The 16,842-nt window shown below is 48.8% G+C and overlaps 1 protein-coding gene across 3 annotated transcripts; it reads right to left on the bottom strand.

Moving 5' to 3' along the window:
- Positions 1-2,368: 2,368 nt before the first annotated feature.
- Positions 2,369-16,429, bottom strand: KLF15 (KLF transcription factor 15). Of its 3 annotated transcripts, none has more exons than XM_082487796.1 (3): positions 16,369-16,429; positions 10,753-11,860; positions 2,369-4,546 (listed from the first exon to the last, which is right to left on the bottom strand). In XM_082487796.1, the coding sequence occupies exons 2-3, from the start codon at positions 11,793-11,795 to the stop codon at positions 4,378-4,380; spliced, it is 1,212 nt and encodes a 403-aa protein (XP_082343922.1). In that variant the 5' UTR covers positions 11,796-11,860; positions 16,369-16,429; the 3' UTR covers positions 2,369-4,377. The 3 variants fall into 3 exon arrangements, with proteins under 3 accessions (XP_082343922.1, XP_082343921.1, XP_082343920.1); XM_082487795.1 differs by lacking the exon at positions 16,369-16,429 and adding an exon at positions 13,023-13,102; XM_082487794.1 differs by lacking the exon at positions 16,369-16,429 and having other exon boundaries at positions 10,753-11,911.
- Between the last annotated feature and the right edge of the window lie 413 nt (positions 16,430-16,842).

The raw sequence follows: 16,842 nt of genomic DNA, 5'->3' as shown, positions 1-16,842 counted from the left end.
ACTTTATCTCATGCCCCGTCTTTACCTTTCTTTGCTTATCTGGTGTCTCACTTACATGTCCTATTACTCTTTGCCTTCTATAACACACTGTGTGTTATTGACGTGTGGTCTGTGCCACTGTCTGGGGCAAAGGAGATTTGGGACTTCTTGGTTCTGTTCCCATTTCCCCTCTGCGTTGCTCTGTGGTCACATCACTCCACTACTCTGCATTCAGCCACAGGTCACAGAAGTCAGGTCACCTTACAGAAATACCACTTTACTCTCATTCCTTATTCTTACTCCTTACCTCAAGTACAACCTTCCCAGCTGATGGCTCCTCACCTTTCATAACATTGTTCCTTCACCCCTCGCTCTGATGAGGAGCCTATAAAGAGCCAGAAATTGCCAGTAAAACCTTTTAGAATCTTAAAGAGCTCTTGCAAGTGTTAGGAACCAGATCACAATCATTACGTGAAGGCTCTGACACTGCACACGTGTCCGTTCACACCTCAGAAACTCAGTTATAGGTGGTTTAAGTCAATGAGATTTACGCATATGTATAATGATGCCATGCTGTGTTTTGCCTTGCAGAGTTGCTGAAGCAGGGCCATAATAAACTAATTTACAGTTGTGGCATCAAAGCACTTCAATATATATATTTATCTTCAGATGGGTAAAGAGTAATAAGGCTTGAGGCAAGGCCACATTTTTCTCGTGAATCAGCACAGCCTAGGCAGGCCAGTAATTCCACATAAAACAAACATCAGAATCTTCATTTGGAAATTTCTACATTTTTGTGACAAACCTCTGAAAACATCATTAATTTTCATGCAGAACTAACTCTCCTTTCACAGCAAACATGTTGTAACTTTTACACAAACTTAAATTTCCTCACAGGTATTAGCCAGAAAAATTCACACAACCCATGCTCGGAAACCGTACTTAAAACAGAAACGAAAAAAGGAAAAAAAAAAAAAAAAAAAAAAAGAAAGAGAGAATAAGTGTTTCATGGAAAATATTCCAGGCCAAAACATAGCTTAGATCTTAGATTTCTGCACTGCTGTGCTCCAACAGCAGGTATTTTGCATCACTCCACTTCAGCTGTAAGTATTGCCTCTTGCAGAAAAAGAACAACTTCTGCCCCGAGTGTCTTGCAGGGAGAATTGCCCAATGCTACAGCAATATCAGAACTCCAGACGAGTTGGGGAGGAGACCGAGACGCTGGTTAAAATAAAGCAGCTGGTTTAATGCATGATGTCGATAGGGTGAGAACAGAAGGGAATCGGAGATCCTCTTGGTGCAGGCTTGCTAATTAAAGTGCGTACATGACTAGCGCTCTTAAAACAGCTGTCCTTAGGACTCTGGTCTTCAGGCTACATCTCAGGAGGTAACAACAACCTGGAGTGAACAGAACTTACTCTGCCACATCCCTCGGTCCTCTTGCTGGACTGACAGGGGTTCTCTAGGAAAAATAATCAGGGGTCTGGAGATCCCTGGCTCATCAGCTGGCATTTTTTGGTGGCTGGTCATCAGGGAGAGACTTTAATCCCTGAGCGCCCGTTAGTCTCAGAGTGATTCTTGCTGGGAGAAGATCTGGACCCACTGCACCATTGCTCCCATGGAGACTCAGAAGTGATTTTAACACTAGTAACATTGCTGGTTTCTTCTTCCAGTGGAGGCCAAGCAGCCATAAGCACAGTGCAAGAGATGTCCCGGCTTGCAGATCACAAGAGCATCATGTTCGTGCCCCTGTTGTTACAAATGGGAAGCAATGGTTGTTGCAGGACAGGGCGTCTTCTCCTCAGGCCTGAGGCATGCTTCGTACCACAGATCCTTCACATCACTCTTTCAGACATGGGATTTACAGAATAGCCAACTGAAGCGCCTTGGCACCAAGACCTCCGCCGTGCTGAGCCTTTCTTTCACAATCTAATCCTGTGACTACTGGTCCTATTGCTTGCTCCTTCCATCCAAGGATCACACAAATGTAAATTAAGTCCCATAGTATCACCATGATGCATTATTATCCCTATTTTACAAGAAAGGGAACTGTGGCACATGGCAATTGGGTCCTTTGTCACACAGTGAGTCACCGTCACAGTCTCAAGCAGCCTCTGAAGCCCTTCCTCCTTCACACTAGCTACTAGAGCTTGAATTTCCTCAAAACCTGCTTGCTCTAGTTTATTAACCACAGTTTTACTGCAGCTGCAGACCTGTTCCACAGCAGTCAGAAACCACAGAAGGCATTCGGGTCCCAGCACGGCTGCCAGGCGAGGCGTGAGGGCTCCGGCAAAGGGAGAGCTGAAACATCTCGCGCCTCCCAAGAACTTTTCTGAGAGGAGAAAAACTTCTGAAAGCACTTCAAATCTGTCCCATCATCTCCCTGTTATCCAGCACCTGAAAAGTTATGTCCAGGTGAATCAAAATTTCAAGTGCTAATGTCCTGCTTACAGAGCTGGCTACAAAGGAAATTCATGAATAATAATTTCAAGAAGGGATTTAAAATTTCCATTTTCATTTTATTGTCAAAGTAAATATATTTTTATGAAGAACAAAAGAAAATATACAGAATTGTAACTTATGTACACTGGCTTTATAGGTATTTTTGTTTCCAATTTACACAAATTTTGATACGTTATTAAAAGATATTTTATATAGATATGCATCTATGTACAGTTTTATTTACATACATTCATAGGATGTGATATAAACCAGTCAATAGATGATAGTTCATTTATATTAATTTCTAGACGACAAAAGGAATGCATTCGCTTTAGCTAGACCTGCTGTTCTGGCACAGCGCGGGCTCCTGCTCTGCCTAGCCCTAAAATCGCAGTTCCCTATTTCCCATTTTGCCAACAAAAAGACAAACAGATGCCATCTGCAAATGGAAAGGAAATGCAACACCCATTATAAAATCGTTCCTAATTACTGAATTCTATTTTCTTCTAAAGCTTCTTACAATCGCCAGAGTTCGAAAGGAAAAACAAAACAAGAAGAAGAAACACAAACAAAATCACTTGCCTGCTACCATCTGATCATTTGTTTAAATTCCCTTCTTTGCCAGCTACCGCACAAATTTGTTTCTTTTGGCTACTGTTCTCACCCATTCGCCCACCCTAGCTGCATGGAGCTCTGACATAGCTGTCGATAAGGAGAGGATTAGCACTGAAGATCACCCTTGGACAGAAGATCTCGTGGTGCCATCCCACCAGGCCATGGCGCCTCCCACCCTCCCCTGGGTACAGGTGCGTCCTACAAGACCCTGCCAGCCAGCAGGCAGATGGAGCCTCAGCTCCAACCGGCGAGGCGTTGACTTGCAGTGGATGCTCGGGATACCTGGTGCTCACCAGGACCACCAGGCACCTCCAGGGCTGGCGCTCTGGTTTCTCCCCCAAGATCACACAAGAGGACAGGAGCAGAGACAGGAACAGCCGTTCTCACAAATGGCTCCCTGCTGCTTTACGCGTTAGACAACGGCTCTTCTGCTAAAGACAGTGGATGCTGCGAACCAAAGCCAAAGGAAAGCAGCGTTTCCTTTGATGCACGAGCATCCTTTCACCCCCACGGCAGCACAGGACAGAAGAAGCATGCACACGGTACGCGCTCAGCCACACCAAAAGGCCCCACTCCAAGCCGTGACACCCAGCCTGAGCTTTTGGGTTTGCTTGGGATATGCCTTTCCTTAAATATATATATATATATATATGTATGTATGAATATATATACATAAATATTTATACATAGCTCTTGCCAAGGAAAAGGTAAATGCGAGCCGGAGACGTCAGAGAGGCACAGAGGTGCATTCCAGCGCTCCCCATGCCTTGCCTCCCCCTGTCCCCAACTCCCACTGTTCCTCCTCCTATGGCCAGCCCCTACAAATCCTTGGCTCAGGCGACCCAAAAACAAAGGAGTTGTTTTCATTTCAAAAGGAATTTGCTGTTTCCAAACTGGACAAATAGAGCAGCTTAATAAAAACTCACAATGAATGGCCTGTACATGAGCAAAGCCCTTAGGAATGCCAGGGCTATAATTAACTAGCAGCAAGCAACTCTTACATTTTCCTGTGCAGCAGAAAACAGCTAAAAATAAAACACTGTAATTTCCAACAGAAGCAGCAGCAAAGGAGGGAAAGATAGAAGGAAAGGAAAAGAACATCCTTAAAAAAAAAAAAAAAAAAAAAGACGAAAAGGAAGAAGCATCCCCCTCCCTTGACCCAAAAAGAACTTCATTCTCAAATCATCTTTAAAGGACACGGGACACTCAGACACGGTGGTATCAAGTAACAGCATTGACTGTTCTGTGGAGACAAATAAATTATCACTAGAAATATAGTGAGCAAAGTGCTGTCATCAGCTGTTGTAGGATGGCTGGGCGGGAAGGGGAAAGCGGGACCAATCAGTTCACGGAGCGGACGGAGCGGTTGCTTCGTGGGAACCGATGCACCTTGACATGTTTGGACAAGTGGTCACTTCGAGCAAACTTCTTCTCGCAGACCGGACACTGATAGGGTTTCACCCCCGAGTGGGAGCGCCTGTGCCGGGACAGCTCGTCTGACCTGGAGAACCTGCAAGAGAAGAGAAGAGAAGCCTGTTCAGATAAATGGGGTTTTACATTGCTAAGTCTCTCACAGCGGAAAAAAAAAGTCCCCTCAGGCCACTGGGAGATTCCGCTTGTGGCAAAGCCCAACTGTGCAAACTAAAAGGGACCGAAACAGGCCTGGTCTGGTCCCAACTGGCAGTCAGCAGCAGTGATGGAAACACACAATTATCAACCTCATCCCACATCAACTCTGGACTCAGAGCAATGCATGGAGGCAATGTTTGTACCAACCTTGCCCTAAACCCAGTAACACGGGTACAACTCAACTAAAACAGCACTGCTTTTGATCCCTCTCCCAATCTCCTTCGAAGCCGGACCCGCAACCTCTCTCCCGCAAATCCGAACACAGACCATTCTCAAGCAGAGATAACAACCAACATCCCCCAGGCGAGGTCTGCCCCACTGACAGAAGCACAACAAACATCCAGAAATTGCACCTAGTTTGAGATGGACCCCAGATAACAGCCGGACAGTGCTACCCAGAAGCGACACGGCTTATCAGATACAGCTGAAAAAATTGGCTTTTGTACATGCTCCTGCAGGCGAAATAAAGAGTCATTAACATCTCAGTACCAGAGATGCTCAACATCCTAACAGCTGACAGCCAGGCGGGCCCCAATGGCCATTAGCATAGTTACTTCATGGGTAAATTGAAATAAAGATTGAGCCTTTAATTATCAAACTTGTCTCCCAGAGTAATTTCAATTTTAGATATTTCCCACCTTGCATCTCCATAGAAGAATCCCCCAACAGCCACCGTGAATCCCACAGGCTTTACTGAACCCAAATCAGCTAATCCTTTGGTCTTAACAGAGGGGCTGGCTCTATTTCCAGCTTAGACCTGACTGGGAGCCACAGGGTTAATTAATAATGTCACACTAAAACAGCCCTGTCCAGATGGGTACAAAAAATTTGTTGCCTGACAAGGGGCAATTAAATGTTTTGTTGCCAGAGCAGTAACAAAGAGCGCCACAGAAAGAGAGCTTGCAAGAAACGGTATCAGCTGTTTATTTACAATAAATAAATGAAGTCATGGGCACTAGCTGAATAAATGGGGGAAAGAACATGTAGAAAAATGCGCCCTTCTGGAGCAAAATATCACATCACCAACAGAGTGAATACGCTATTTTTATGAAAGGGGGAAAACAGGACCACTGGGCTCCTATGAATAAGTCCTTCATGCAAGAAAAATACGTTTCCACATAAAGGTTTTAATTAGCTCTGATCTCCCGCCGCCAGTTGAGGAACGGTGCACAGGCGTTGAGAAAGCTGGGAATGGGTTTCTCAGCTCCCGCAGCTCTTCAGTCCGGTGATGCTACCCAGGGAGCATTTTCCGGCCAGTGTAAAGCAGATGCAGATATTCACCACAGGTAAGATATGGTGTGGCCACATCTCTCCCAGGGGCATTTCTAGGGGATGTTCCTTCACTCATTCTCTTGCTTTTCTGCCTTGTCCTTGCTTTGGTATCCCCATAGTGAAAAAGTCAAATTCACCATTAAGAGCAATAGGCAGATGCCCTAATGGAGCCATCAACCTGTTCCTCACCTGGGACATGTCTTCTTCACAAAGGCGGTGACAGGGCTTTCTCATCACCCCTCGTACCTGCATATTTGCTTTTTCTAGAAACCCTGGTCCTTCCAGCCACAGCTCCACAAAACCAGTCTGAACCTGGGAGCCGCAGGGAAAGGGATTTCTCCTGAGTCCTTAGCAGTGAGCTAGTCCCAGTGCCACATCCCTGGAGGGATGCTCTTGTAGAGCCACAGATGAGTGGGACTAAGCATCTTTCCGAGGAAGGTGGGATGTTGCCTATGCAGACTGCCTCAGTGGGACTCAGCACTGGACAAGGAACAGACATGTTGCCAGTGATGGCAACCATATCCTGGGAAAAGAGGGAGCAGAGAGGGAAAAGCACCTTTGGAAAGAGCCGCCACCTTATATACAGGCTTATCACTCAGAGAAGGAGTAAAAACAGATGTGCGCGGGTTGTCTTGTCCCATGCCCTTGGCCATTAAGGTCGCCATCTGCAACAGAAGTGCAGTAGCACATGGCTAATCCTGCACAAGAGCTCCGCAAGTGCATTTCAATGAGGATTGCATGGATGGTGGGGAGAAAGAGGCACATATCAGGAATGAGCAGCTCCACGCATACCCTGGGAGCTTGGATGAGTTCATCCGATAAAAATACACTCTGCCTCATAACGATGTCCTTAGCTGAAGAGGCGGGAATGTTGCAATACTGTTCCCCAGCAGTCACAGAAAGATCAACTTACAGGGCCCACAGAAATAAACCTCGAGCTGTCGGTGTGTTTACAAAAAAAAACAACGCAAAGGTTAGGATAAGGAAGCTGGGAGGAGCTGGTGGCCTGGCTCTGCAGTGAAATGATATTTGCAGCACGTTCTGGCACTAAGATCACCCCAAGAAAACTGGAAACAATCCCCAGTGGAATGCTAAATTCAAAGAAACACAAGAGACCCCCAAGGAACACCTCACTATCCCAATTCACTGCCATTTCCAGAAGGATTCCTCCTTCAAAAAGAAAGGTGGAGAGATCTGGGAAATCCCACAGCAACTAGAAGAGTCTCTTTCATACTTATATCTAGCAGGACCCCAAAGGACCTGTAACTATATCACCCTTGGAGACAAATCCTAGAGTTCCTTGATGTGTAGGACGTGTCCTATGTCTCCTGGCCAAACAAGGACATTGCTATGTGGCTCAATGGGCAAGAAAGGTCACTAGTTTCAGCCTAGTACTCCATGGTCCCTACCATGGCCACCAGCCATTGAGACTGACTCAGGCTGTACTTCTCCTCTGCAGTGGGGTGGGAGGCTCTGGATTCATCCTGCCCATCCCCAAAGCACCGCTACGGTAAACCAGCGCTCCTCCGGTGCACCCGCAAACCCCTTTGCACAGCACCAGCAAAAAAGACCACTGCGGGACGCCCGCCCTGACCCGTCCCACACATGGTCCTCCCCACGCTTGCCCGGTCCCATACGCACTCCCAGCCACAGGCATTACAAGCCTTTGAACCCACCCCACCAAACCAGGCAGAGCTTGTACTGCGCGCTGTCACCTGCGGAGCCAGCTGCGGGGACGCGCCTGCAGCCCAGCGATGTGGCAGGGCATGTAAACGCGATTGCCTCATCCCCCAGGCTTGACAACAACCCCAGCTTTGTTGGCTGCTGCGCCCGGGGAGGGAAAGCCAGAGCTTCTCCTGCTCCGCACCATAACACAGCCGCCGGGGACCGGCCCGTGCCGCAGTCCGGCTTTTTTGGTCGAGGCTGCGGTGTGCTGAAGGTACAAGCTGGCACGACGCGGATCAGCGCGCTGACCGGTACAGCGGGGTATTGAACGCAACGGGTCACCGGCCACTTACTTATGAACGCCTCTCTGCAGCCTGCCGAAAACAGCTCTCACCCCGTGCCGAGGAAGGACACGAGCAGGCAGGGTTCAGCCTCCTCCAGGGAGGCGCTTGGGGCTCTCCAGCTGCCCCAGGGGTTCGCAAAGGGGTTTGCTGTGTGCACCCCCCTACCTTGGTGCAGTTAAATTTCACCACAGCAAGACAGAGCTGGGAAAGCTTTAACACCCCACACACACACACACACACACACCAGCTCAGCCACTTCGTGCTAGGCAACACTTTGTTTTGTTTTTGAAATTACTATCTTCAGTGAGGTCAGATCTTAAGTGTCTTCGGTGAAAAAATAAATACTCAAGCACAAGAATGCACGGAAAGGAGGGGGAAAGCAGAGCCCAGCGGTGTTTTAGTGCTTAAATTCATTTGAGATGATATAAAGCTGGGAGGAAACAGAGAGTCCAGATGCATTTAACTTAAGTCATGTGAGATCACAGCTCTCGCTGAACTTCTGGAAAAGGTAAACATGCCTTATCGATGAAAGCGGACCGAGTAATTCCGTGCTCAATTGGGTCTGGCCTTTGATGTGGGAGCAGCGTGTAGGGGATGTGCAGGAATCTCAGGCTGGTGCTGAGGATTGCTGCGAGCGCAGGAAGCGCTACCTCTCCCGCTGGCTACAAACCTCCATCAGAGCACAGCCCTTCCAAAGTTTGGGGGTGTTGGGGATTGGGGTACCAGCCCGGGCTGGGAAATGCAACAGGACAAACAGCGGTAGAGAGTTTGAAAATCCCTTCCAGCAGCTGTTTGTGGACAGGACGCACGCTCCTCGTAGCTAAGGTGATTAATTTCTCATCCCTGTCGGGCTCTTCATCTTTAAAAAGCTGTGGCTGGCGGAGAGTGAAGGTTCAGGGCGCTCCCAGTTGTGGGACCTGCACTTCTCTTGGCCCACCTCACACCTGCTTGTGATCCACACCATTTGCCATATCGCTGGGAGAAGGCAAGCACCCCCAGTGTAAACTCAACCTCCATCCCTTACGACTTAATATTTTTCCTAAATATCCCCCTTGGTTTTGCAGCCCGGGAAACACCAGCTCTGTAATAAGACAGAGCTGGAGAAGGTCACCCACAGGCAACACCTCAAGCTTCTGATCTTGAGCTACAAAATCCCTGGGAGCATTGGTATGAATCTCAGTGTGGATCAGACAAACCCTCACGTGCCACATGCATTTACCGCAAAAAATGAGAGTTTTGCTCACGTCCCCGCGCAGGGAAAGCCAACACGACACCCACAGGCACGTTCACAGGCAGGAGGCACATCTGCTGCCTGTGCGCACGTATTCCGGCAACCAAGTAAAAAGGAGCGAGTGCCTCTGCTGCAGGTCAGGAGCAAAGGAGCCTGCGGCTTATGGGACCAATCAGCTAAATAATATGGCTTTAATTTCAGCGCATCCTGAGCGGCAAGCCACTGAGCCCGGCTCATGAGAAGTGCCACCAGTACAAAAGGAAAGAAAGTCCCCACCAGTTTGTAGAGCCACCACAAACTGAAACGGGAAAGAAAATCACCACAGAAATTAATTGCACTGATCTCCCCGATCCCACCAAGAGGCAAATTTCAAACTGGTCCAGTTGGGGAGCAGAGGATTCAGCCCCACTCTGACCTTTTCCCTCAAACCAATCCAGCCATCTCTAACTGCTGCGTGTCTCACATACTTGCATTTTTACACAACCCTCTCCTGTTACTTTTTACCTCGTCTGTTCCCCGTGGTCACAACCCATTTCCTCATTAGAGATTGCTCGCTGAAGCTCTGCAGGATATTCTTTGAAAGAAGTCTGGTTTAATTTAATACAAGGGAGTTTAGATTTTGTTTTCTCCGCTCATAGTTTGTGGTGCTGTATATTAACGCTTGCCAGCAGGCGGGCTAGTAACACAGCTAATTGGAAAGACGTTGGAAGGCTTCTGTCAAAGTTTCCTTCAAATAAAAAGTTGATTTTTTTAAAAACAAAACCTTAATTTTTCAACTCGTGTTAAAAATATAATAAAAAACGAAAAAAGAAAAATCAAGAGATGCCCTCTGTGAAACGTTTTGCTCAATCAAACCTGCAACTTTCCATTCAAGCAATGCTTAACTCCACCTCAGCCTTCTGGTTATGTTGTTACATCTGACAGCTTTTTGCAACTTTGAGTGGCACCCACGCATTTTTCTCAATCAACCCAGAGACTAAAACCCAGAGCACGCTGGAGTGTCACTGCCAGCATTTCCAGAAGGAGTGGGATGGAGTGCATTTTCTACAAAATTTCACAGAATACTGCTCTTCTTAACCACACTCTCTTGTCACAGTGATCACAGCCCGTCAGTGATCACGTTTAGCCCCACGCGGTTGGAGCCACACACAGGCACGCACCGTGATTCTGCCCTAAACCATCCAACTGCCTTCCAGCCCTCAGCTGGTACCAGCCCAGCAGCTGCTGCAGCTGGTGCGTTGCAACCAGACCGATGTGAACGCAAGGTGTTGCCTGCGGTAACAAGCTTAATCTGACCCTCTTGGAACGAAATACAAATTACCATGGACTATTTTTTTTTTTTTTTTTTAAGACACGTAAACAGCTGATGCCAGCAGGTGATGCTTTGCTATTTCATTTATCAAAGCCCCTGGATTACCTAACAGGAAGAAAAAGGTCTTAATTCTCAAACCAACCGAACGAGTTTTGAACAGAAACAGTTTATAAATCAGAACGCAAACCTACTTGCTCGGCAAGTGAGGTCAAGTGAGCAAAAAGGGGAAGGGGGATTGGGCAGTGCTGCAGCCCGACACTAACCTCCATCCGCAACCCGGCCACGTGCACGCAAAAGGCTTTTCTCCTGTATGCCTCCTCAGGTGGGCTTTCAAATGGCTGCTTTTCGTGTACATCTTGGTACAACCAGGAAAAGAACATTTGTGCATTTTAATGAGTTCTGCTGCAGGGTTCTTTTGAAATTTCTGACCCATGATGATTCCCGTCTGACCCTGGATCATGCCTCCTGGCCCAATTGGCTTGGCGGCGATGGGGACGGGAGCAATGCGGACAAATTTAGAGGACAAGTTCAAATTGGACGACTGAACTATCTGAGGCACAAGGGCAAATGTCTGTCCTTGGATGTTGACTAGGAGCTGTGCAATTTTAATGTTCTCTTGTGCTGGTCCTTGGGAACTGGGGCTCGTGTTGGACTCCTGCTTAATCTGTACAGGCTGGATTTGGAGCATAACCGGTATCCCATTCTCCAGGGACATTCCTCCATTTGAAGCTTGGCCACCTTCCGTTGAGCTGCTCAACTGTTCGTTTTTACTCTCTTTTAAACTAGCGCTGGGTAACATATGGTCTTTTTGCTGTAGCGAAGCAACAGAAACTTGGCTGCAAGCTCTCAAGTCCTTGGTCTCACTTTTAGGTCTTTCTTTGAGCTCCAGCTCCATGTTCTCCTCCAGAAATTCCTCAATTTCCTCAAGCGTGGGCTGAAATGGTCCTGAGTCTTCCATATCCACAGCAAATTCAGGCAACCTAAAGTACTCCTCTTTCACTATGGGCTGAAGTCTCCTTTTGTCCCACCATGACGCAGCGGTGTTCCCCAAAGATGCCTGGGACAATAAGTAGTCTAAGATACTGTCCTGACTTTCCGCGCTGGACGTGCTTCCATAGCTGGAGCTGAGAACCTGGGAGTCAGGGCTGGAACAAGAACAAAAGCTGGACGAATCGCTGTCATCTTCCGAGAGGGGAGAGGGCAGCATTTGGTAGGACCTCACCCCTGCTGTCATGTCCCCAAAGTATCCAAGAGAAGATCTTGTCGATGAAAAGGATTCATCAGTAGGCAGCAAGTGATCCACCATTCCTGGGCGATCTCTTATGGATATCCCAACAGCATATACCAGGCGGTGAAAGTTCAGGTGAGAGCCTGAGTGTAGGGAAACAAAACAGCAACAGTCAGAAGTTGGTTTAATCATTTATCTCCGTGAACTAAAGCTGGTAAAGCCCTCCAGCTCACAGGAAAGTCCAAAGCATCCAGTCTCACTGAGTACACATGCTGCTACACGCTTTGATACGTCTGTACCACCCCCTAAGGACTGTCAGGGCCGAAGCGTTTTGCAGGATTGCACCACGTATTTGCAAAAGAATTCTTTCAGAAATCAATTCCCAACTGTATGCGCTCTGGATTTACAGCTCCCTTCCAGAATATTGCTGGCAAGAGAAAGTAAATTATGGGCTTTCACCTAACAGTGAAACCTAGAGCCAAAGAAGGGAATGGGGAGAAAAAAATAGTGTTGAAATTTTTACCACCCAAAAAAAAAAAAAACCCAAATAAAGAAAGAAGTTTATTGCTGCTGGCCATAAAATGCAAATCCTTTCCTTATCTTGTAGCTTTCCACCAACCTTATTTTTAACTTCCTCAGTTCCACAAATATAGGCTAATCAGCATAATGCAAGGATCAATCTGTCAGGAGCCAAAAATATTTACTGTGCTTCAGCATTTACTAGGCGGATTTTCCCCCCCAGATGTAATGAATCAGTGTGCCAACGTCATCATCACCTGCACTGCCCTTAATAAGGCTGGCACTGCGCTGAGCTAATTACCGTGTCCTGGCAAGCCAGCTGGTGGCTGGTTTCACCTCATCTCTCCATACTCCTCTCTCTCTGGATACAGAGGTTGAGGTGATCTGAACCTCCTGCCAGTGGCTGAACTGGGAGGGCTCGTACGAACCCCCCCCCACCTCAATCGGCCGTTACCCACAGTGGGCAGCCGCGCTCCCAGTTTCCCCCACTCCTCCCTGTGCGGAGGCAGCGAGCGGGCAGCATCCCGCAAGCCCCTACTCACGTGAGCCATAATCCCGCTGCAGCCCCCGGGAGGCACAAGGGCAAAATCCATCCTTCCTAGCGCAGCCCACCGTAACGCTCGCCGACAGCGGCGACCGGCCGGCGCTTTCCCAGTTAAGCCAAGCAAACTTCCTAGAAAGGTTTTTGGGGAGGGGAAGGCAGGAGGGACATCCGCGTATTTGTTTTCTTTTTTTTTTTTCTCCCCCCAGAGGAAAAAAAAAAAACAAAAACACCAAATTGCTTACGGACGGAGACTATGCCTCTTAGAGAGCAAACGCAGAGACCTCCGGACGGAGCGAACACTGCCCTCAGTCATTCGCTCAAGGTGACTGACTGAAAACAGAGCTGTATATGTGCATAATAAAACAACTCTTTCTGTGGAAGGTATGCGGACTGCAGAGATAGAAGTCATTTGATCGGCCTATGAGGTTTTGTGCGTGTGTGAATTAGGAGGCATGTGACCCAGCGCGAAGGAAATGCCAGTCAATCTTGTTACACGCTGTCATTTTCCACAGGCTCTGCCGCTGCGCTTTGGACGCTTTGCCATGAATAGTCAATAGCTCCCAGTTTTGTGCAGGAAAGGGGATGGCTGTTACTGCTAGTGCAGAGCATCCTTGCTGCCCAATCTCCAAAATTTGCCCCGTCTTTGCCTTCTCCGGAGAAAAATCAAAAGGTGTCTATGTGCTCCGTGCTGCAGCGAACACGGAGTGAAGTATTTTACACAACGCTCTTAAAGAGCTCCATCCCATTGACAGCGTCTATTAATATTTCACAGGAAACAGGGGGGAAACCATGTTTCTTAAAGATACACACAGCATCCTCCTTCATACTCACACGGGGGAAATAGGGGCAGGTTGAAAGAAAGACTTAAAAGTGAGATTGCACATTTTCCTGGTATGCGTGGCCTGTCAGTCAGCTATGCCTCTGAACCGATAATGAAATACCCACGTGTGCCGAAGACGAGGAAGTTCAAACAGAGGTTAGTGGCTCCGTTTTGTGACCTTAGCCTATAATCATTTCTTATAGTGTAAGTGAAGAGTCAGAAGAGAGGAACTATTTCTAACACACAGGACTTATTTAAAAACAAACAAACAAACAAACACCCTCTGTCGACAGAAAGTTCCTCCCGCAGAAGTCCCAGAGTTGAGCTATTCCCCGTTTTGAAACAGAAAACGCAAATCTGTTTCTCAGAAGTTTGTATTGGCTTCCAGTAAGAATTCACCCAAGAAGCTTGTTTCCATCTTGCACCAAAAGCTGGGGACTGCCCCGGGAAGTGTGGGGCAGAAAGGAGGACTTGCCCTCAGGTCCTTTCCCATCCTCCCTGCTATGTCTGCATTGTTCCAGCTTGAACTTCTGAGGAATGGTGCTGTGAGGGAAATCTGGACTGCACCGTGGTTTTTTTTCTAAGAAAAGCTGGCATGCTCTGTGCGTGCGGGGAAAGAGCCTGCACCAAAAGCAGTTGGTAAGGTTCTTTTTTTTTTTTTTTAAAAAAAAAAAAAAGTTCAAGTTTTCTTTAAATGTTTGCGAGAATGGGAAGCCACATATCAAAATATCCATATATTCCACTGGGAATAGAACTATACCCTAATTTGAATAAGGGCTGAAAGGAGACGGGGGGAAAAAAACCCAACAAACTCCTAACAACTGCTGTGAGCAACGTCCCTCAGCAGAAACCAGCCAGCACGCTTATTTCCCCGTCTCTTTTGGCAAGGAGCAATGTCACTTGGTGTCACCAGAGTAATTTTAAGAAGAGAGGGGACTGTCAGAGGCAAATAGATTGCAGGCACGTTACCAGCCAGATCTGCTTTCTGTGCACTCTCAAAGCTTGCAGAGCGGCCAAGAAGATTTTGGGGAATGCCTGGAATGCGGGATCAGGCCCGGGCTATATTTTATCCTAAAGGCCAGACTAACAACCAAAAGGCTTTCATCCCTGCTTTGCCTGAACACACAGCCCAAACCAGAAGATTAAAAAAAACAAAAAAAAAAAAGGCAGGGCTACACAAGCTGTGAAAACTAATGACACTGTTTACATGAAGCACTTTCATCTCTCGGGTTAGAAATGTAAGCACCTATAGAGGGACCTCAGTGCCTGAGCCACCGAAAAACAGCTGCTTCTAGAGTGAAATACAGCAGCTGTTCCACAGCACACGGCAGCACGACCGTCTCTCCAACTTTTAAGAGTTCCCTGGGTTGTTATGATGTCCTTTCTGCCAGAAACATGTTCTGTTTAAAACCTGCCCCTCTAATCGCCAGCTAAAACAAAATAACAACCACCCCCCAAAGAAAAAAAAAATACAGAGAAGGCGTATTCTGACACAGGGTAACTTTAATATTTTAAGTCCTGGGAACTTGCTGAAACACGGGGACGTATTTTCCAGCTTGTCATTTCTGGACAGTCGGTCCAGCGGAACTGATAGCCCAGCGGTGTACGGGCTCAGATACGCTGACAGTTTTTTCCTATGTGTACTACTACAGCTTTTTCTAGTTTAGGACTAATCTCTTTCCGGTTTTCTCTTGTTCCCTAGAAGATTTTAAATCTGTTCAGGCTGACTCCTGCTCCACAGGCAGAGCCATAAAGCAGGCGGTGAACCAGGCCCAGCGTTCCTAAGAAATTAAAATGGAAATGCACAGAGGGGGGAAAGCCTAACAATAAAAAAAATAAAAATAATAAAAAAAAAAGAAGCCAAGAGCGAGGAGGAGGAAACCTATTTGCTCTCATCCCTTCTGCAAGGTGGCTGTGCTGCTCCCCAGACACGGAGGGGGGGAAAGGGGGGGGGCGTTTAGGGTCTCCCCGCTGCTTTTTTTCCCTCAAACCCACCGCCTCTGGGAAGCTGCAGAAACGTTCCCAAAGCCTTATTTTCTGGAAACTAATACCCCCGCACACCCCCCTCCTCCAATCCCAAACTTTGGCTTGCACAAGAGGAAGCACTTTATCCGCCGCGGGCGCTGGCGGCGCCCCCCCCCCCCCCCCCCCCCGGACGGCGGGCTGCCCCCCTCGGCCCCCAGCGGTACCCCGCAATAACGCGGCATCAGCCCCCGGGCAGGGATGCGGGACGGGGCGGGGGGGGGGGGAGCAATTTCCACCCCAGCACAAGCACAGCGCGGCTTCCACGGCTGCAAAGCATTTGCTTATTTGTTGTGTGGTGGTGTTTTGGTTTTGTTGGTTTTGTTTGTTTTTTTTTTTTTTTTTAATTTTTGTTTTCCTGCTCTTTCCATCCATCTTCAGAAGGTTTTGGGGGCCCGAGCTCCCCCCCCCCCCCCACGGGGTGGTCCCCAGGTCGCAATGACCGGGAGTAACCCGTCCCCCCTTCCTCCTGTCACACCATGGCACGACACAGCTCCAGCCTAAAAACAGCCCCCCACACCCGGCCGCAGCCCGGCACCCCCCTACTGCACCGCCGGGGGGGTCGGAGGGGGGATTTAACCTTCCACCCCCCCCGTGACCAGGCAGCGGCGGCACAAACACCACCAGTGTCCCTGTCCCCCCGCCTCCCCCCCCCGCAGCTACTGGTGCTGCGGCAACGGGGAGCAAGGGCACCGCTGGCGGGACGCGCACCCGCGCAAACCTCCGCGCTCCCCGCAGCCCCTTACCTGAACTCCTCTGCAAGCCGGGGATGGCGGGGGGGGGTGGGATGCCAAGAACGACCAGAAGAATGCAACAACAACAATAAAAAGGAAAAAAAAAAAGAAGAACAAAAAGCAAAAATACTTCTAGAAATAAAAAAAAAAAAATAAAAACAACAAAACACCGAGAAGACGCAGGGTAACCAGAGGAGCCCCGGCGGGGCGCGGGGCAGCGCGGAGCGGCGGGAGGCGGGCGCAGCTCCCCCGGGAGGCGGGTGCGCGGCTGCGGAGCGCGGCCCCGCTCCCGTAGTACTATATCCCCCTCACACCGCGGGCGCCCGGCGGCGGCGGGGGAGGCCCGGGAGAGGCTCGACCGCGTCCGCCGCCCCCATTGGCCCCGCCGCGGCGGGGGCCGGCCCGACACCGGCCTCAATGGGAGCCGCCGCACCGCCCGGCCCGGCCCCCGGGGCGGTGCTGGGGAGGGGCGGCACACGGGCGGGC

This window comes from Vanellus vanellus (assembly GCF_965231255.1).
Source record: "Vanellus vanellus genome assembly, chromosome: 9".
Taxonomy (NCBI): domain Eukaryota; kingdom Metazoa; phylum Chordata; class Aves; order Charadriiformes; family Charadriidae; genus Vanellus; species Vanellus vanellus.
The sequence above is the reverse complement of the archived record's forward strand: the minus strand, read 5'-3'. Positions and strand labels throughout refer to the sequence as shown.

Excerpts from the sequence above, each read along its gene's own strand:
- KLF15 (XM_082487794.1), bottom strand. The coding sequence starts at position 11,909 with ATGATTAAACCAACTTCTGACTGTTGCTGTTTTGTTTCCCTACACTCA. Across the intron at positions 4,547-10,752 it reads TGGCCGGGTTGCGGATGGAG|GTTCTCCAGGTCAGACGAGC; the intron begins GTTAGTGTCGGG and ends CTTCTCTTGCAG.